This window comes from Canis lupus, chromosome 2 (assembly GCF_048164855.1).
Source record: "Canis lupus baileyi chromosome 2, mCanLup2.hap1, whole genome shotgun sequence".
In the NCBI taxonomy this organism is placed as follows: Eukaryota; Metazoa; Chordata; class Mammalia; order Carnivora; family Canidae; genus Canis; species Canis lupus.
Window position 1 is genome coordinate 9,329,344 of NC_132839.1, and position 21,878 is coordinate 9,351,221.

Consider the following 21,878-nt stretch of genomic DNA (forward strand, 5'->3'; position numbering starts at 1 on the left):
GGTGGTCAGGGAAGGCCTTCCTTGTCTCCTAGACTGTCGCCAATGCTTTGCAAGTCAGCAGTGTTGGCACCTGTCTGTTCCAATGACACCAATCCAATGTGTTAAATTTTTAGAGCAGAGAATTTCTGTCTTTGTTCCTCCAACGCAAACATTTATTCCATTGTTTTCAACGAAACTGCCTTCACACTACAGCGAACAAGGTTTCAGGTTCGGTTCCCAAGATGGACAGCTGTTTGTATACTATAACTCAGAGTGTTATTTTTATTTTATTTTATATTTTATTATTTTTTAGTATTATTTTTAAAAAGATTTTATTTATTTATTCACGAGAGACACACACACACACAGAGAGAGGCAGAGACACAGGCAGAGGGAAAAACAGGCTACATGCAGGGAGCCCGATGTGGGACTTGATCCTGGGATCCAGGATCACGTCCTGGGTGGAAGGCAGGAGTGAAACTGCTGAGCCACCCAGGGATCCCTTTTACTCTTATTTTCAATATAGAAACAGGTTTTATTTGGAAGTTGGGTTCATGGGCTGGTCCACAGGGACTTGTTTAATTGATAACATATCTGATTGCAGTGCTCAGAATAATCTTTCTATCATATGAAATGATTCTAATATATTTTTCCAGAGGAGGACTGTATTTACTGCCCCAGTCCTGAATACTGAGAATCTGTGGAGCCCCCATCACCACATGAGGCACTCTCCGCAAAGGCCCCAGAGGATACTTTATAGGCAGAGATGGACTCGTGCTTCAAGACCTAGTTGCCGGATGGAAAGCTAATGTGTCTGGAGAGGAAAATGTATCAGGTTGGTTAGCAGAAATCTAATGTTAGAGAACTCGGGGCAATACATGTAAGTCAGCAAAACACAGTGGAAAAGCTGATAAGCCAAAGAGAAGATTGCTTAATATTTACACTCCTGTGAACACCGCAGTGTGAACCTGGGAGGCGGTTGGAATTTGACTAAATACAGCAGGAAGACCAAGTACCAGTGTGGGTTGCCTTGGGAACAGGGCCCCTTTCTCATGCTAATGATTCTATAATAAGAAGAGGAGGACTTAAAGGGAGTAGTACGTAGTACAAACTTCCAGTTATAAAATCAAGTCATGGGGATTAATGTACAGCATAGGGAACACTGTCAATAGTATTGTAATGACTGTGTATAGTGACAGATGGTAACTAGACTTATCATGGGGATCATTTTAGAGTATATAAAAATATTGAATCACTGTGATGCACACCTGAAACTAACAGGATATTGTATGTTGGCTGTACGTCAATTAAAAAAAATATGAAGTGCATATGGTAATCATGGGCAGACCAGTGAGTTGTTGGGGGTGGGGAGGGTGTTTAGCAGTTTCAAAGGAGTAGGCAGGGTGTGTGCATCAGTCAGTGGACGATGGAAGAGTCCACGGAGCGGTCAGCGTAGATCACAGATGAAGCACTGACACGGGCCTGAGTGTTTGAGAAGTTCCCCGGTACTGCAAAACAGGTTGACTCTCCCCGTGCCTTGCTTATAGTAACGGAAATACATTGCTAAATCCCTATTCCTCTGATAACATTCCTTGGAAGCAATCCCCCAGTAGAAGGAGGTAGATAAGGCGACACATTGGAAAGCAAAAGAACCCTGACGTCAGAATAAGAGAAAGCAGCACACGGGACGGATAAGAGAATATAACTTTCGAAGTAAAAGTTGTTTCTTCAACGGTCCCCCAATTAAAGGAAACAAAAGCAATTGTCATTTCCAGGTGGGCAGGAAGTGAGGTCTATAGTATGTACATTTTGCATTTTTCACATATAGTTTATATGTTTGTAGTATTTAAAGTTGTGCTTAGTTCCAACATTTCAAAACTTACCTCTGAAAGCACTAATATCCCCATAGTGCACTTGGAGTACAAAGTATTTACTGCCGGTCTCTCCTCCAACTCTGAAGCCAACACCTAAAGATCCATAAAGAAGGTAAATCAGAATTTTAGAAATCAGTCTCAAGTAGAGCATTTAATCTCAGGTCGTGGATCTATGAAATCCAAAGGGAAGTAAAATAGCATATAACACACGAAGCTATGTTCTATGAAAACGAACATGAGTCAGGCATTCAACACATAATTTCTAATATAATCTATCATTCCTTCTCAAAGCTCTGATACAATTCTATTCCTACTTCCCATTTCGGAACCAGAGGCACCACATACACTTTAAGGGGGAAATCGAAGAAAGCAGCATTCTATCCTTGTTGATTAGGTAACAGACATACAGAAGCCCATTCTTTCATTTTGCTTTGGACATATTCACATTCCTTTTTATTTTCTGATTCAATACAGAAAACAGACTTCTTAGGAGCATCTAGGGGGACATGCTTTTATTTCCATATGAAAACATATATCTGCAAAAATGTTACTGAGAGGGGCAATTTGGGTGGCTCAGCGGCTTAGGGCCGCCTTCAGCCCAGGGCGTGATCCTGGAGACCAGGGATCGAGTCCCTCCTCGGGCTCCCTGCATGGAGCCTGCTTCTCCCTCCAAGTTTCTGCCTCTCTCTCTCTGTGTCTCTCATGAATAAATAAATAAAAATATAAATTAAAAAAATGTTATTGTAGAAATCGGTTATCAGTGAGATTACAAAGTGCAGCGTGTCAATATGTTTTTGGAATCCAAAGGGTTTCTATAGAGTTATCTAGAAAGCTAAAAAAAAAAAAATCTAGAGAGAAAATATTTACAAGCAGAGAAACATTTTTTTCCTGCCTCAACTAATGAATCTTAAAAATGTCAATGAATCTGTAACAGCCTTTCCCCATCGCCCTGCCACCCCACCACCCCAATAGTTTCTAAATTTGTTTAGCAGCAGCTGCCTGCTAAACTGTTGAGAGGATTCAGAAGCTCATTTGAAGCAAAGCAAAACATATCGATGAGAACTTGCAAAGGTAGGGAGGCAAAAGAGGGCCACGTGCATCACAAGACGCCAGCCTCGGACCAAGGCAGACGTATCCTGGGACAGAACTGCACATTCCCTCTGACGTTAAGAGCCAGCGAGGTGATAAAAGAGTCTGGTAATTCATGCACTCATTGGAAGCTGAGGAACAGATTCAAGTGATGTCAGAAAGCCAGCTGAGGTCTGGCATTACATCAAATACCCAAGTACCAAGGCTATTAAAAAAAAAAAAAAATCTGGGGTAGCCCTGGTGGCGCAGCGGTTTAGCACTGCCTACAGCCCAGGGCGTGATCCTGGAGACCTGGGATCGAGTCCCACGTCGGGCTTCCTGCATGGAGCCTGCTTCTCCCTCTGCCTGTATCTCTGCCTTTCTCTCTGTGTGTCTCTATGTATAAATAAATTTAAAAAAAAATCTGTTTGCTGAAACAGCAATTTACTTAATTCCTAGCTCTCTTGGCTCACGAGATGCTCCTGCTGTCGAGAACCAATGTGCCATAGGCCAAAGGTGGCTCGAGGTGTACTTGTCCATCTTCGAATTCTCTCTAAGCTGTTGTGGGGGCAAGTTACTTAGCGGAGAGAGGCAGCCAAAGAGTTAACTACCTAAGCCAAACCTTTTCTATACAGAGCGAGCAATACAGGTAATTTTTAGCGTGAAATTACAAAACGGAACGCTGTCGACGACTGTGGAAAGGACAGATGATAAAGAGTAGTTTCGAGTCAGAAACTAAACAGCTGTAGAGAAGGCCACGCAAGAGGCCTCAGACATACCTTTGGGGAGTCTGGTGGGGGGAGCATTTCTTGCCCAGGCGTATAGAATATTGGCTTTGTCTGTACAGGTTCCTTCATCACAAAACCTGAAGACAAAAAAAAAAAAAAAAAGTGGCATAAACGAAGAATCAAACAGCAAAATGCAAACAGTGTTCACTGGGGGCCTGGAGGAGAGACTAGGGGAGGGAGAAAAAGGTAGATCCATCAGTCGCCGGGTCCCGATCGTAGCCACACCAGCTTTAAGATCCCAACGACAAATACCCCCCATTTGCTTTGACGTGGATGGAACTGGAGGGTATTATGCTGAGTGAAGTAAGTCAGTCGGAGAAGGACAAACATTGTATGTTCTCATTCATTTGGGGAATATAAATAATAGTGAAAGGGAATATAAGGGAAGGGAGAAGAAATGTGTGGGAAATATCAGAAAGGGAGACAGAACATAAAGACTCCTAACTCTGGGAAATGAACTAGGGGTGGTGGAAGGGGAGGAGGGCGGGGGGTGGGGGTGACTGGGTGACGGGCACTGGGGGGGCACTTGACGGGATGAGCGCTGGGTGTTACTCTGTATACTGACAAATTGAACACCAATAAAACTGATAAACCAATAAAAATAAATCTATTATAAAAAAAAAGACCCCAACGAGGCCTAGAGCAGAGAAGGACTGTGTATATGGGAGAAGAGGAGACGCCAAGGGAGACCGTCCTGTGGGGCCGACCTGCAGCGGCTCCGATCGGCCGTGCTCCCCCGCGGACCGGGCTCTGCGCACTCGGGTGGGATGGGGGCGGCACAGGAACCAACGCTGACACCGTGGTGGTCTGCAAGTGGCCTGAAGGACACGCCATCGGCATCTCCCTCTGGGCATCCGCACGGCCGCCTGTGACCCCGCCTGCGCCGCTTCCGAGGGGTCTCTCATCAAGCCAGTCCCTTCATCTACCGAGCCTCAGTTTCCTCTCTTGTACAAACAGGGCTACCTCCACTTACCTCACGGTCATTCTGTAAACCGAGGGAGGTGCAAGTGGTGGGGGCGCTTCACAAACCTCCAAGCGCCCTGAAAGCATTCGCTTCGCCTAGAGATTCACTACGCAGAAGCGGGGTTGTGCGGTCAGAGGATCCCAGGCAGACAGACAGACGCAGCTGGACCGGACCCCAGAACCCCCCGCAGCCCCCTGCCCCGTGGACAGGCCCCGGACGGAAGCCGACCTGCCCGGGCCGCGGCGACGGGCACGCTGGCACCTGCACCGGGGGAGCCCATTTCAGGAACGGCAGCTTCCTCAGTCCAAGCCGTACCGCTTTTTTTTTTTTTCCTTTCCCCATTACTCTAGATCTCTTAGTTTGCTCTGTTCTAGAACTGGGTTTGCTCAAAACACCATTCGGTGATGTTTCTATGTTGCACCTCCTTGCTTGTGTTTGGGGAAAGTGGCAGCGAGCAAGGTTGGGGGCAGGAGTTTGGGAAGGCTTGAAAGGTCTGAGCGCTACCAAGGACAAGGACAGGGACAAACAGCTTCTTGGGCAGGAGGCTGGCTCATGCAGGAGAAAGAGGACACTGCCCACAGCCATGGAAGCTTCCTGAACAGGTTAGGGACTGAGGCCGGAAACCTGGACACCACCCGGGTCACAGAGAAGAAAATCACCGGTAAAACGTACCTTCCAATTCAGAGGCACGGACCCCTAACATGTTTTCTGCTCACAGCCAGAAATGGGTGGGGGCACAGGCGGTAGGACAGACAACTGTCTTACGTCTGCATGAAGGGGGAGGGGGGACCAGGAGCCAGGAGGTCCCCATAAGGTCATATTTAGCAAATGCTTCTGCTTCTATCACTCAGGATGTGGAAGGAAACTGGGTCCTGCGCAGTGTAAAACCCATGGACCAGGGGCTCCTTCGTGCTCACTGTCAAGAACGATACACTCATGGTGAAGGATCATTATCCTGGGACACTTGTGCGTGGGAGCAAATGTCTGCGACACCCTTGTGCCAATCGCGCTGCACGGCTTAGGGTACTGGACAGCGCCCCACAGCCAGGTTCTCCTCCCGGGCCTCGTGCCACGATTGTTTAAGAAAGACTGTCCGATGGGATGAACGTTGCATCGCACTACTGTGAGCTACGAAGACTTCAAGATCTGGGCAGCAATTTTCACAGCTTTCAAACAAAGATCATAAATATACAAGAGGGCCTCACACCAATGTGATGACAGTCTTGGGTTAAACAAGGTAATTGTTTCCTCTGATATGGAAGTCAACTCAGGGTATGACTAGAAGGAACCAGAGTGAAACACAACAGAGAAAACTGCTTTAGTAAGTTTTTCGAAGCTGCATGCTGGATTAGGTCATTTGCTGGCACAAGGTCTTTGCAGTGCCTCCCAAAAATAACATGAGAATAAAATCCAAACATTGTAGCATAACACATAAGGCTTTTCATTATCTGGGACCTTTTATAGATCAGAAAAAAAAAAATCCCATTTTAGTCGTGCCAAGTTTCTGCCAGTTTTTAAAGTCTCTCTTCCAAAAATAAAAAAAAATAATAAAAAATAAAAAATAAAGTCTCTCTTCCATATTATTCCCTTTGCCTGCAACACCCCTTCCTCAACTCTCTGCCTGACAAACCTGTATTTACTTTCCCCTTCGAGATACCCTTCAAGGGGTGCCCGGGTGGCTCAGCGGTTGAGCATCTGCCTTCGGCTCAGGCTGTGATCTCGGGGTCCTGGGATCGAGTCCTACATCGGGCTCCCTGCAGGGAGCCTGCTTCTCCTGCCTGTGTCTCTGCCTCTCTAATAAATAAATCTTAAAATAAAAAAATAAATAAATAAATCTTAAAATAAATAAATCTTTTAAAATAATAAAATCTTAAAATAATAAAGTAAATAAAATCTTAAAATAAATAATTAAAGTAAATAATAAATAAATAAAATCTTAAAAAAAAAAAAAAAAGAAAGAAAAGATTCCCTTTAGGCTTCCTCTTCAGGGAAACTTTCTCTGCCCCTCATCCCAGCCACTTTCCACTCCTTAACCAGAGGGCTCATCTTACGTTTCAGCTTCCTTATCTCCTCTCCAACCAGACTGTGCGTATTTTGTGGTTTAATACACTCCCGGCACCTGCACGCCTGCCTGGCTTTAGTATATATTCAAGAAATGTCTGGGGAAGTTAACTTCCAAGTAGGTCTTAAACTTTTCAATATACAAACACTTAAAGATTTGAATTGGCCTAAATTTTATTGTGCTGCCAAGTATAATAAAAAGGTTTTTTTTGTTTTTAATTTCCTCAAGAAGTTTTAACTAAAATATCTAAATAACAGTGAGCCTGAATGATTATTTGCCTGGTATTCCGTAGGAATCAGCTTTCACAAGAACACTGCAAATAGGTTGTGCTTTACAGCTGAATAGGCTCAGAGAGTTTAACTTCCAAAGGTCACCTATTCAAGTTATGAGTCAAAGCTCGGCCTGTCACACTCCCTTCTGTCTCAATTCATGAGATTGATTTATGGGCAGAAAATGATATCCTATGAAGATAAGCTTTGATGACTACACTACTATACCATCTCAACTAAGCTGCAATAAGTGTACACAATTTTAAATCAAATTCCAGATAATTAAAAAAAAACAAATTCTAGATAATTGTTTTCATTTATTCACAAAGAGGAGACGATGATTTTACATTTTATTTTCTTATCAGCTCTGGTCAAAGAAGAGCTCCAAAGGCAAACTTTGATTTTCTTTAAAATCCTATTTTATAATTTTTAAGAAAGTTATTCAACTCAAGACAGTAAAGAATGACTCACAGGAAGGCACTGGGATATTGAAACTAATCCTAAAACTTATTATGTGAGAGGATGAGGAGAGGAACAAAAAAGAAGAGGCTCAGAGAAATGGGTTCTAGAACAGATAGTAGTACAATGGGAAAATACTACAAAGTGGCAAAGAGCATTTGAACAAATTCCCTGCACTTTTTTTTTTTTCCCTGCACCTTTTCATTTTCAGATTCCTATTTTTCCTTTTAAGTGAAAAATAACATCATATTTTCTCTACATAATGTGACCAACAGGAGGGGATCCTGGCTGGCTTCATCAGTCAAGTGTATGATTCTTGATCTTGGGGTGGTAGGTTCAAGCCCCAAGTTGGGTATAGAGATTACTTTAAAAAAAAAAAAAAAAAAGGACTACAGGGACAAAGGGATAAAGATGGTATTTTGTTTTTTCAAAGGGTACTATAAAAATAGAGAGGATTTTTACCACTCTTTTTTTTTTTTTTTTTTTTTTTTATGATAGTCACACAGAGAGAGAGAGAGGCAGAGACACAGGCAGAGGGAGAAGCAGGCTCCATGCACCGGGAGCCCGACGTGGGATTCGATCCCGGGTCTCCAGGATCACGCCCTGGGCCAAAGGCAGGCACCAAACCGCTGCACCACCCAGGGATCCCACAACTCTTATTAATAAGAAAAGTCTTCAGGCTAGGAAGCAATGTAACCCTTGATCAATGGCTGCTGTGATTTCAGGCCTCATCAACCAAGTTTCTTAGTCCTATAATTCTAGCAGCTTCTCCTAAAGGCTCCTCCAGATTAAGCCAATTAATTGTGAGAAGATTCACACAGCTCCCTGTGGTTTCTTAGTTTTTGCAGTAAAAGTGATGAGAATTAACTTTTAAAAGGAAAAATATTCTGGATTCTTGGAATTTTGTTTTAGAACCTTTTCACCTATAATCTATGGGGAAACCACTCAGATGGCATGAATATTTTCAAACTATGCCAAGCACTGAAAAATGCTAAACTGTCATTTTGAATTATCCAAATAAACCATGATTGACTGTTAAAGTACTCTCTAGTTGTATCAGTTAAAGGCTATTTAAAATCCACGGTTACTCAGGGAAGATCAGAACTGACAAGTCATTTCTTCTTTGGTCTAAAAAAAATTTTTTTTTAAAACAAAATTGTCATGCCCTCAAGTTAAGTCTATACAGCCTTAAATTCCAATTTTAATAAATTAAGTATCAGGACCCCAGGAAAATTAATCCAAAGTGAGAACATTTCTTTAAGAAACACAATATATAATCAGCGGCATATATGGAATATCTTTATCATTCAAAACTGCATCAGGAATGGGTCAGGAATTCAAATTTCATTAACTCTCCATAAACCCACAGAACATGCTTCCCAATTCAGACAAATCTTATATGAATGTCAGTGCAATGGGTATGCAATAGGTATTACTATTAACATAGTAATTACAAGGATACTTAATGGGAAAGGTAAGTAAGAGTGGTGATTAAAAGGCACCAGCCTGATAAACATCCCTATGATGTCCACACTCCACTTGTCCACACTCCACTTTCTTGATTTTTTTTTTAAGATTTTATTTATTTATTCATGAGAGACACAGAGAGAGAGGCAGAGACACAGGCAGAGGGAGAAGCAGGCTCCCTACAGGGAGCCATCCCCGGAAGCTGGGACCACACGCTGGGCCAAAGGCAGATGCTCAACTGCTGAGCCACCTGGGGGGTCCCCACACTCCACTTTCCCAGTGAGATTAAAGAAGCTATAAAGTTCATAAAAAAGAGGGTGTGTCTGTTTTGCTCACACCAAATTTTTAGTGCCTAACAAAGTGCTTGGCACATGGTCAATGGTTAAGAAATATTATACTAATTAAACAAGTGTAACAACTACCATGTACTAAGCACATCTACGTGCTAGGCACTGCGCCATTATCTACATCCCTCCGCTCACTCTTCACGATGGCCCCATTAGGTGGGATTAGTGGCCCCATTTTACAGATGAGGAAACAGACCAATGCAGGATAAATAATTTGACCAATGTTTATTACAACTGGCTCTATGCTACATGTTACAGCACTATGCTAGAATATTGCTATTCTGTTTAACATAAATACTAGTCTGCCAGGAAAGAGCCAGTGTTCAAAGATGTTTGTTTCCGTTGGAACTGTCAAAATGGTTCCAGTCGGGCAGCCCGGGTGGCTCAGCAGTTAAGCATCTGCTTCCAGCCCAGGGTGTGATCCTGGAGACCCTGGATCGAGTCCCACATTGGGGTCCCTGCATGGAGCCTGCCTCTCCCTCTGCGTGGGTCTCTCTCTCTCTGTGCATCTTTCATGAAAAAATAAATAAAATCTTAAAAAAAAAATGGTTACAGTCATGCCACTTTAAAAGTTGACCCTAATCTACTAAGAATTGGTCAGTTGTGGGATCCCTGGGTGGCGCAGCGGTTTGGCGCCTGCCTTTGGCCCAGGGCGCGATCCTGGAGACCCGGGATCGAATCCCACGTCGGGCTCCCGGTGCATGGAGCCTGCTTCTCCCTCTGCCTGTGTCTCTGCCTCATTCTCTCTCTGTGTGACTATCACAAATAAATAAAAAAAAAAAAAATTAAAAAAATTATTAAAAAAAAAAAAAGAATTGGTCAGTTGCTAAGGAATCTCTACCAATGGTGCTAATGCAGGTTTCTATAAATTAGGCAAGAAGGGGCACCTGGGCAGCTCCATCAGGTAAGTGTCTGCCTTCAGCTCAGGTGGTGATCCTGGGGACCTAGGATCGGTTGGGGGGATGGTGGTGTCTCTGCATAGCGGAGAGTCAGCTTCACCCCCTCCCTCTCCCTGCCCCCCACTTGTTCTCTCTCTTTCATAAATAAATAAAGACAAAAAAAAAAAACTAGCCAAGGATTTAGGGGAATAAGTACCAAGTGTATCTCATTTAAACAAAGATCCCTCATACTACCATGATGCAGACTGTCCTATGACTGTATTATAATATTACAGTAGAAAAAGAAAATGGATACAATCAATTTCAGCCTAGCAGGAATTTATACCTAAAATTTGCTACTATAGGGACGCCTGGGCGTCTGCCTTCGTCTCAGGGCCAGATCCTGGAGTCCCCCATCGGGCTCCCTGCACAGAGCCCGCTTCTGTCTCTGCCCCTCTCTCTGTGTCTCTCATGAATAAATAAATACAGCCTTTAAAAAGAAAAAAATAAAATTTTCTACTATAATCAAAGGCACATTTTATAGCGTTCAGAACAAGGTAAAGCACAGGTTTTGGAGATTGTGTTATTTTTATTTATACCAACAAGGCTGTTGGTATGTTTGACTTTAGAAGTCTGGCTGTGGCAGAAGAAACAGAGGGGGCTGCAGAAGATAAACTGGGTAGGGATGACAGGTAGCTCGGTGGTGATGGAGAGGGTGCATGAAGGCAGCATATGCAAATACCATTCTCAACCAAAGAATCGTTATCATCATGAGGGAGGCAGCAAAGCTGCAGACGTAATCTCACCCTAAAAAAAACAGTCATTTAAATGAGTAACCAAGCAGGGTGTCTCACATACTGGCTGCTATGTAGATATATTGATATGTTTTAGCTCCTCTTCTCTTTCCCCTCATCAGCATCTGTAACTCTGTGGAGACGGTGGCATTTAAAAAGACACAGCAGGTGGTTAATAAATAGAAGCAGTTGAAAGGGATTTAAGCTAAAGCTTCATAGGATGGTAAAGCAGGACTGCTTTAGCTTGAGAATGATTCCACATTGGAACAGCTGGAGAGAGCCTCATTTAACCAGCTGGGATTCCTCTTTTCCAAAAAAGATCAAACAACCTGTGGAAGCCATCCTTGATTTGTAAAAAGTAGCCGGTCACAAGCATCATTAGAAAGAGTGCTCGGTCAAATATTAATTGCTTAGACTGAACATAATAATGTTAGTTATGCACAGAAGATGATGCCTAAGTACAAGGCAGGCTACATAAGAAGCCCAACCGCTTTAATCACCCAATATTGCAGGCGCACAATCTTGCAGTTGGCAGTCATAAATTGCTTTAAACCCTAAGTCCGGCGTTCAGCAGATAAAAGTGCACACAGCCTGTACAAACTCATGTTACAAAAAGCGGTGCTCCCGAATCACCCCAAATGTCAAAGAACTTGTGTGAACAAAACATCCTGATTTTCAAAGCCTGAAATACTCTCCATGGCCAACCATGCATTATTTTTTTTTAAACTGATGGTTAGAATAAAAATAAAGCTGTTCATAGAATAAACAAAAGCAGCATGTCGGTTTCTAAGCTCTCCTAAACTGTATTTTTTTTTTTTTTTTTAGTGAGGAGCTGTCGTATGTTTTATGTCTAAATTACCCAGTTTTCAGCACCTCATTTCCTTACCCTAAAAAAGCCCCCCAAAGCATCTACTACTCACTTATGGCTCATAGTCAGCCAAGAAATCTGGGGAACTTAGAACTGCTATGCTTTGAATTAAGTCTGCAAGCACCAATGGAATCCAACAAATCATCCTATTGCTATGCTCTCTCCATTCTTGGTACTCTTACTTTCTGTGCACCCCGCCCCCCCAGACAGTTAAGCGTCTCCTCCTATAAAGGCCTGGGAAAGAAGGTTTGAGGGTTACATCTGACAGGTACTGCTGCCTTCTTCACATGGGCCAGCAGAGCTGCTGCTTTTCCATCCAGCTGGTCCTTATTTGCATCCTCGAGAGGTATGTTAATTTGGAACTGAGCACCAGGCCCACTCTAACTATAAAGGGACCACCCCATAGTATATTAAAAGGTTCACATCAATGTATGCAATTTAAATGCACATGCATATAATTAACTAGACACATTACCAGTGTGAGCTGCTAATTTGGAATGAGACACAAAAGACTGGAATATGTGTAGGGGAAAAAAAAAAACCTTCAAAATTAAAATGACTACATAATGAAAACTGCTTCATGCTGTGTCTACTATTTTCATGTAAACTTAATATAACTGTAAATATATTTTAATGAACAGTAGAAAGAGGCAATTACAAAGAGCAAAGGAGGGCAGCACAACAGTGAAACATCATCAGAAGAGCTCTCTGCTTTCAAATTAAAAGTGCTGCCTGAAGACAGGGGAAGAATTATAACTTCATAATTTCAGGGGGAAAATGTTTACTTTATTAGAGACACATACCTATTTGCCAACCTGCTGGCAATGAAAATAGAACACTCGAGTGAAGACAGGGGGGCAATCCTTGCTAACAAACAGAAAAAAGAGGAACTCTAAGCTTGACGTTTTGGTGTTAAGATATCCTATTAGCTTTTTCGTCTTTCGCTAGAACAGCTTTGTATTCCCGCAAAGATTTCCCCAGAGCGTGAACGAGTTCTTGATATTCTCAGGCATCAAAAAACATTATACGTATCACAGCCAAAAATATATGTGAAAGTTTGAGGATCTTAATTTAACTACTGTCTACATTTTGGAGCAGCTGAAGAATAGATTTGCAGCTGTAAAATGAGTGTGATAAATTTCATGACTCAAACCTCTTCAAAAAATAACGCAAGCCTTTGACACTGATAGATTTTTGTTATTAGCATCGTAATTCAGGTGGGAGGATAAGAGGCCGAGCGGTTGGAAAACATCCGCTGACTGTTTCCACGGCTGAGCCTGTGTGGCTTTGGGGCCAGGGAGCACGAGATGTTTCGGTGAAGTAACTGAAAAGTTTAGTCCATGAAAGATCCTGTTGAGCTCCAATGCTTTAAAGAAGCACGGGTCTTGCCAAATAGTGGGGGGCTAAAAAGGTCTATACCATCGCTAAATAGAGACGAAGACTGGATGGGAGATGTCAGAGTCACTAGAATGTCAGAGTCACTAGAACAGTCTCACTGCATACCTCTCAGTTTACGTATTGAAAAGACATGATACGTACATATTAAAAAGATGCTACTTTTCAATGTTAGTTGACTGCTTTGGGTTTGGCTAAAAGGAGATAAATATCACCATCAATCACTGTCCTGGTTGGTACGGTTATAAAGTCCTTCAGAACAAACCTAGAGATGAAGTGGGAACATGTGCTGCGAGGCAGATTTTAAAAATCCATTTAAAATGACACACAGATCATGCCGTTTAGAGCTCGAACCACTCAGGGATGCCAATGAACGGCAAAATGCAGCGGGCTGCCTGCTTGAGGCGAGTCCACCAGTGCACGTATCTTATAATGACGACTTTCCAGTCTGACTCAGCATCTGCATGGAATTTGTATTCATGGAATTATGGAATTTTAGAGCCTGGAGGAGTTCTATACAGGATCTAGGGGTAGGCCCTTGCTAAAATGAAGAAACTGAGGCTGGTTCACATGAAATAAGTAATTTACCCAGGGAGTCTGGCTGGTTAGTTCACGACTCTTTCACTCTACTATGTTGCCTTTCAAGTAATAAGAATACGTGTAGCAATGACTTTACTCAAAATTGCTATTTCCACGTTCATTTACATTCTCTTTGAATTCTCTCTTTCCCCTATTTGGAAGTCTTTTGAAAAACAGATTTTAACTAGACTTAATCTCAAAACGGTATATTTAAGAATATTAATAAATATTTTTATGGGCCCAAAAGAATGTTTGCTCTGATGTTCCCTCGATGTGAGAACAGTGAACGAGGCTTTGTTCATTTTATAATAAGATTTTTCTTAAAACCATAATATCATGTAGTGATATTTTATTTTTTCACTCATTCTCTTTAGCCAAGCTAAAGGTAAAGCAGGTTTTAAAAGCTTACATCCCTTCTAGCTACTTTCACTAATTCTAATCTAGAAATAAATATTACTAATTTCAGAAGAAATATTTTTAAAACATAAAGCCAGAGAACGTGATTTGGTGAATAAGAGTCAGAAAAGGCTGTCACAGAATAATCTTTTAATCCCAAATTTTATTTACAAAAATTTACCAAAGAGCCAAAACTGGAATGTTGATAGCAAGAGGTATTAATTGTGATTTTCCTGGCTGCATTTTTACATAAGCCCAGTCATGTGCACTGGATTCCTATGTGATGGGCTCCTTTCATCAAATAACTTAAGCCTATTAACAAATGCTTTGATGCTACTTGGTCCCTGGAGACTTCCACTAATTGCCCTGTGCTTTTAACAGTTCCAAATATATATTACAATTGTTTGTTATAAAAACAACTAGATTGCAGTTGCTGTGTGCCTTGTGCCAGCCTGACTAACATGGGGATGCACGGAGAAAGGATTATCTGGGTATGTGGTTATGCAGGGACAGGAGCACCAAACAGACCCTTCTCCAATGCAAGCAAACACTAGTCATTCTGGACTGTTCCATACCTAACCGGGATGCTGGCTCTTGCTGCAAAATGGGAGGCTTAAAATGCATGGCTATTTTCAAAACTCACCAATCTTCGTGAACGCCAAGGAACAAAATGAAAGGACAGATCTTAAGCCATAATTATGCTGTGAGCTTCTGGAGACAAATAAAGCACATCTATCTATTCCAGAATCTTCAAGAGCCTCTGCTATCATTCTGGCATGGAACAGGCATTCAGTCGATGTTTACTGACCATTCATAACATGATCTTAAGACTCATCCCAGTGATTAAAATAAATTTGAAGACCACAACGGTTACCTGAATCAATGGGAGGCAGCGTGGTGAAACGGAAATAAATTTGGATTTGGAACGTGACAACTCAAGGCTCTGGTCTGACACCAACCAGCCAAGTTTAGCTGAAGCCTGATACTGATTCTCTGAGGCTCAGGCTCCTTGTTTGCCAAGTGGGGACAGTGGTAACTGCTCTGCAAAAACTTTAGGAATAAATGAGATGGCATATACAGATCACCTAGCACAGTGTCTGGGATAAAAGAGTGCTCGGTGAACAGAGCCATGGTGCTCTTTGGATCGAAGTATGATCTTCCAAAAGTAAACATTGGAGCATCCATTATCTAAATTGTCAGTCTTTTTTTTATAAACTGTACCTTGCTACGCTATGACAACAGACATAAATTTATTAAGTCAGCGTCAAAGACTGATGGATGTGCTCCCTAGCAGACTAAATAATGGTGATAATCAGGCTGTGCAGGTAACCACGTGATGCAGAAGAACCGTGTTCTTCCCTGATAAGTAAATATTCTTCCTGTTTATCTATCAGCTATAAAATACTCGCACAGATGCAATCCGCGCTTATAAAAACAAACAAACAAAAAGACATTTTCTACACCCCTTTTGACTGTGGGCCCAGTATCCCTTACCAGTAACTTCCAGTGGAGGAAGGCATATTGCATCCAAAAAGTAACATATGATGGACGGTATCCATGCTGGCACGAGGTTTGAAGTCAACTGTTAAGAGAAAAGGACACGGGGATGTGAACACAAGTTACACTTCTGTGCACACACTGTCACAAGAGGCCACATCTTTCAACAGTTCCAACAGCTGTATGACAAAGAAGTTCTGTTGCTCTTATGATAGAAGGCCCTGATGACGTATAGATGATCTAATTCCTTAAGATGAGCATGACTTGACAATTTGTATAATGAAAAGAGCAGGTAATAATAGGCTGAAACTCCACATATGGCCACACACGTTTTAAGGGAAGACCCCTTTAAAAAAAAAAAAGTGTTGTGAGCAGTATGCGGGTACAGAATGAAAGCTCCCGGCTATGTGTCCACAATACATTCCCTTCCAGATTTCAGGAGGATGCCGAGTGCCATAAAACACCGCGGAACAGAAACCACAGTGAGTGGTCTGAACGTGAGCAAAAGGATGCATAACACAAATGAATTACCATCTCTAAATAACAGTAGCCACTAGGATACAGTATGATGATTCACTAGAAAATAAAATAAAAATGGAAAATGCATCTTTTTTTTTTTTTTTAAATGTGTCTTTACAAAAGTACCGGAGAGAGAAAACCACTGTCCTCGATGAGCACTGTGCATTTGTTAGAGGGATCTAGAACTTATGAAATGTCATTTCTTCATTTTTCTCTCCTAATAATAGTGGCTGAAAGATAGTAAAATAAACAAAAATGAGTTCGGAGAGAAAACAAAGAAAAAATTATGGAGAAGTTATACTAGTATGTGTGGTCAATATTCAGCATGAGCTCCCCTTTCCTGGTTTGAGTTTGGCTCACCTACTTTTGCCTGCATTCAAAATGCCGTGCTATGAGGGCAGTTTCCGAATCACCTTCACATAGAAAAATGCTGAACAGTCTAAAAATGATCTTAAGTTTCTGTGGCGTGCAGAGCTGCATCTTTTAGCTCTTTCCGTCTGATAAAATTAACAGAACATCATTTACTGCTAAAATGTGTGCCTGAGCACGTGAGTATTCATAAAATACAAGATGGGTCTACATCAAACTACAGTGCAAAGTGTGGCTGATTAGAAAACACAGGGAGCCTGTTATGAGCCACTGTGACTCCCAACTTTCAGGGGAAATAAAGTCTTTCACTTCCTGCACTGAAAATTAGAATTAATTTTAGAAAAATTAGAATTTAAAGCCTAAAAATCCCATCATAAGATGTTTATGTCACCATTTCAAAGGCTAATAATAGAGAGAGAGAGGACGGCTGGAAAATGGACCTGCAAAAAAAAAAGGACCTGCAATAACCTGAGGCTTTGTCTTCAACCGTCAGAGAATACAGTAAGCCTACGAGGTTGAAGGAGATACTCTGGAAGGAAAAGAATCAATTGGGAGTAACAGCAGATCACAAATCCTAGGAAATCCTACTGTTAACAAGCCTAAATTTGTTACCAAGAGAAATAGAAGGAACAAGAAGGATTTTATCTCCAAAGACTGACTCTCAAGTGCAGGATTTCCTTCCTCCCTTCCAGAATCCTCCCATGGTATCATCCCTTGCAGAAGAAAATTTGAAAAAAACTCTAAGGTGGGAGTACCAGGCTTCTGTTTTTTAATCACTTTACATTTATTTTAGTATGTGATGCAAAATTGTTATATTTGTTTTTATCAAATGGCTTTTTATCACTGCACGGACATCTAACTTTTTGATCTGACTATATTCCCCTCCCACTCTCTATTTACAATATCCCTCAATCCCTTGTGGAGGGTTTCAATATCCACAAAGGGTTTGTCAGACAAGAGGATAACTCCTCTGCCTTTTCAGAACCTATGCAGATGATCATATGGTTCCCATTCCCCTTAAATTCATTTGTTACGAGTGACATATTAGTGGACTAATATTATATTATACTAGTGGACTTCTTCCTACGTTCGAGTCATTCTGGGAATTTTGATAATAAGCCAACATGGCCAAGTGCATTTTGTCAAGAATTAAACTGCTGGGTTTAAAGCAACATGGATTTCAAGTGCCAGCTCAAAATCCAGGTGGAAATACCGAGCAGGAAATTGAGATTCTGTTACTCTTGTTCAAGAAAGAGGCCAGAGAACTGGGCATCTGGGAATCACTCAAAAATTGAACCCTGAAGCCAGGAGGGTGAACAAAAGACTCGGGACACAGTGTCAGGGAAAGCTCAGCATGCAGGAGGCCCCAGCAATTTGTTAAAATATTAATGCTGTGTGTGTAGTGCTGTGGAACAAGGCAAAAAAAAAAAAAAAAAAGAGTGGGCTGTCATTAAATTTGTAAAATGAAGTATCAAGCAAAAGACTCAGGGAAGGACAGGGAGGAGACCTGTTGAGACAAAAATAGATCATGAAGACATACAATCTCTGTGGCTCTTCATTCGGAAGGAAAGCCAAATGTTTTGCCGGGGCCCCTGCTTATTCAAGAGGATCTTCTAACCGTCCTCCATAAAGGGCAAAAGTTATTCAACGTGTAACTTCTCTATCCATTTTCTGATTTTTTTTTTCTCCTTCTGACATACTGTTTTTAAAACCACTTATTCGCTCCACATTGAACTCTCAACAGTTAAGCATTTAATTGTAGTTTCTATAATTAGAAACAAGCCAGTATCTTGAAGAGGTAGTAAAAGAACATTCCTGGGAGTTCCCTCTCTTAGAAACTACTCTCGGTGACTCACGCATTCCTCCAGAATCTCAAGATCTAACTGGAATGCTGAGTAAATCACTGGTACACAGAGGTAGAGAACCATCTTTCTCACATCTTAAAGCGGGTATAATATCCAAGTATTTATATAATTACAGCTCCAGGTAAAATCCACTGTGAGCTGAAAAAGACTGCCTGCAGAAGGAAGGTCATATCAAAATGTAAATCTACAACAAATAGCAGGTGCCATAAAACAAAGCAGGCCTTGGACCAGTTCACTGAAGGGCCTGTTGCCAGTGGTGGGGAGGGAGGGGCCAACTGGGAAAAGATTAGGCTGATGGGTTCGTCCCATTCCGACTTATTACCCCCTAGCTTGGCCAAACAAGATCCCACCCCTGGTGAATAAAGAATGAAGTCTGTTGGGCACAAGCTGCACCTGTGACCACGCTGGAGAACTCTACGCTACGCAAAAAGAATACGGGCAAGTATCTCCAAGTCACATCTTAAAAGAAATTCTCCCCCTACTTTCTTTTTCCCCCATCATACACCAAAGACATAAAGGATCCAAGGGGAGAGAGCCAGGGGATAATAATGAAAACAACTGACAGGCTGAGTAAACAAAGGCAGCCTTGGGATGGCGACCAACGCGCAGAAGCACAGTCTTGTGAGAACGCGTGGGAATATTACATCCTATAGGATTAAAAAGTGCCACCGACTCTTCCAACTCAGTAAGAGGATGGCAGCTGCTTATGTGGAAATGGAACTTGAGTATCAGTGGGCTGCCTGGTGTATAAGATCGGGGAAAAGTTTATGGGCACCTAAGTCTAAGTCCTGGGAATCAAATATTGTTGAAGGACCAAGACTCCAGAAATGGTAACTCAGGCACATTAATTAAAGGGATGTAAGGGCGCTGAAAGTGCACGGGTTGGAGGATTTCTCAAAGGATAATGTCATCTGAAATGAAAGACCTGAAAGGGTCCGTGTGGGTGACATACTGGGCAGAGGTACTGAGGTCTATTTTCTGGAGTTCTAAGGAAAATTTGTACTAATTGCATGAGGTTGTTTGAAATGTATGGCTTTTTTTAGGTAACATTAGACTACAATGAGGGCCATAAAATTCTCTAAGAATGTGACCTAGGATAGAATTTCATTTAGCATTTGGCTTTCTCTCCATTTTTCCTCTTCAAGTGGATATCCAGGTCTGCATGTCAAATTTTGATATATCTGCCAGATGCAGGATGTGGAAAGATTTTGAAGAACCCACGTAGCCAAGTGTAGGAACTAGAGATTTAGGAGATATCCATGCATATACAATCAACCCAAAATTACCACTGCACATGAGAGAAACACCCTTTTTAGCTAAATATATTGCCCTAGAGGAATACTACAGACCATGAATAATTAACCTATCAGATAAAAAAAGAACAGACTTGTAAATCCAAGTTTAGATCTTCAGAACTTAGGCATTCTGGAATTATTGCCCATATATATCATTAGGGATCATTACTGTTGGCTTTGTTTCCTTTTTCTCCCAGTAGAATCATATTATACCTAGTAAACGGTTTATTTCCTATGCTGTGGATATTTTTATATGTTATTAAACAATTTTGTCAGTGGTTCTTTCTCATCTAGTGCTGTGCATTAGAATTACCCTATGCAGCTTATTAAAAATACAGATGCTTAAGGTCAATCCCGGATCAGTCCTAGACCTTCCTCCATCAATATTTCATGTAAATCTCGGTGGTCATTCCAGGCAAGTGCACATGTGAAAAGTTTCACAGATGAAACCCAGTTTGATTCTGACGCCAGTCAACATTTTTATTGGCTGAATACGTATCACGTGAGTGTGCTTAGAGCTCAGTTACCTCATCTTAGTTAGCTTGGATTGCATTGCTCTCTTAAACATACAGGACAAACAGTAAAACCAAAGGTTCTTTTAAAATAAATTTATAAAAACGTTTTCTGAGGGTAAAACTGGTTGATCCATCAGAATCGTTTTAAGGAAAGAGATCAGTGGAATTCTGCATCATCGTGCAGCTTTCCTATTTATCACCTCAAGTCATTTTAAGGCTGAGGTTGGAAGCAGGCTCCCCGGGTAAGCCTGGGTGCTTACGCTTATGTCTGTGCAGTGTCCGTGTTGACTAGTGCTTTGCAGCCAAACACAATATTGAGAGGCCAGAGAGATGTAAGGTTTAAGACATAATTATGTAAAAGAGTTGCTATCATTTAAAAAAAAAAAAAAATGACAGGCCCCAGATCTTAGTATCACTTCTGTCAACATTTCTTTGTCTTCCCCAAAATGAAGATTATCTTTCAAAAATCCACCCAAAGAAATTGAAGATAATGCTGTAAATTGTCATGTAAGTGGAGGATAGGATCATCCTCAGTGTTCGTCTTCGAGCAGCGGGGTCCGAAATGTTCAGATACATGTGAAGCTCACAGCAGCAAAGCCCATTTAGCGGCATGTTAAAAATCCACAGCAATCCTGCATATTGTGTTCTCTTCTGCTGGCTGCCTGCAAAACCATGAAGCAATCCTACACTAAAATAAAGACCTCCGGCTTGAACATTGTTAATCAGAAAGTTTCATAGAGAAATTGTAGTTAATTCTCGCTAGCATAGACAATGATACACGCTTCGGAAAGAGTCTTTCACACAGTTTATGAGGGCTTGATGCCACTGTTGCCAAATTAACCAAGACGTAAGACACCCGAGCAAGCCTTTAAGAGAAACACAAGTTTGAAATGAAGTAACCTTTGCCTCCGAATAAAGGAATTGAAGCACAAACAAGAGTTAAACTTCTGGGCGACGTACCTCTTAAAATGGAACTTCTTGGTATATGTCAGAACCAACTACGTAATCAATACATAGACTTTTTTTATCAGCCAGGCTGTGCAAGATAAAATAGCATAAGCTTCATTAAGCCTTGCATTTGTAATGTCATCCCTGTAGTAGTCCCCTATTAATTTCCTACAGAATGAAATCCATTGCCCCTTCTTGCCTCTCCGGGCCCTGTGTAACAGTGAGCGTCTCCCAGCCCACCACGTTTCCACATGACAGCTCCCTACACCCACTCTGCACCCCGGTGGGCGGCCCTCTCCACTTAGTAACCCACATCTCCACATCCCAAACCATTCACATGTATGAGGGCTTACCCCATGCCAGGCTCCCTACTACTCACAGTGACCCTAGGGGTCTGGTCCTTTCCTCTCAAACAGCCCAGCCTTGAGGACAGAAGCTGAGCAACATGCATATGGCCATGTGGCCAGCAGGTGGGAAGGCTCACGCTTGAGCCCAATGTGCTTCTTCACTGATCATACTGTTGACTACTGGAATATTCTCCTTCCCCCTGCAGATCCAAATAGATCATCTTCCCAGATGTAGACAGAGTTCCTCCCTGTCTCTCACATGATGTTTTTGTGTGACCAGAACTGTTCATGACTCACTTTTTTAGAGCTGGCCCCTGAAGTCGGCCCCACTGAAAT

General features: G+C 41.9%; 1 protein-coding gene across 13 annotated transcripts in view; it reads right to left on the bottom strand.

Annotated features, from left to right (window-relative positions):
• Positions 1-21,878, bottom strand: part of PAM (peptidylglycine alpha-amidating monooxygenase) — a 229,328-nt gene that overhangs the window by 89,229 nt on the left and 118,221 nt on the right. For all 13 annotated transcript variants that reach the window (XM_072789317.1, XM_072789290.1, XM_072789328.1 and 10 more), the window contains 3 exons: positions 15,682-15,769; positions 3,701-3,786; positions 1,863-1,946 (listed from right to left, as the gene is read on the bottom strand). In XM_072789317.1, the coding sequence (XP_072645418.1) occupies positions 1,863-1,946; positions 3,701-3,786; positions 15,682-15,769 (258 nt within the window). The remainder of the gene's footprint in view (positions 1-1,862; positions 1,947-3,700; positions 3,787-15,681; positions 15,770-21,878) is intronic.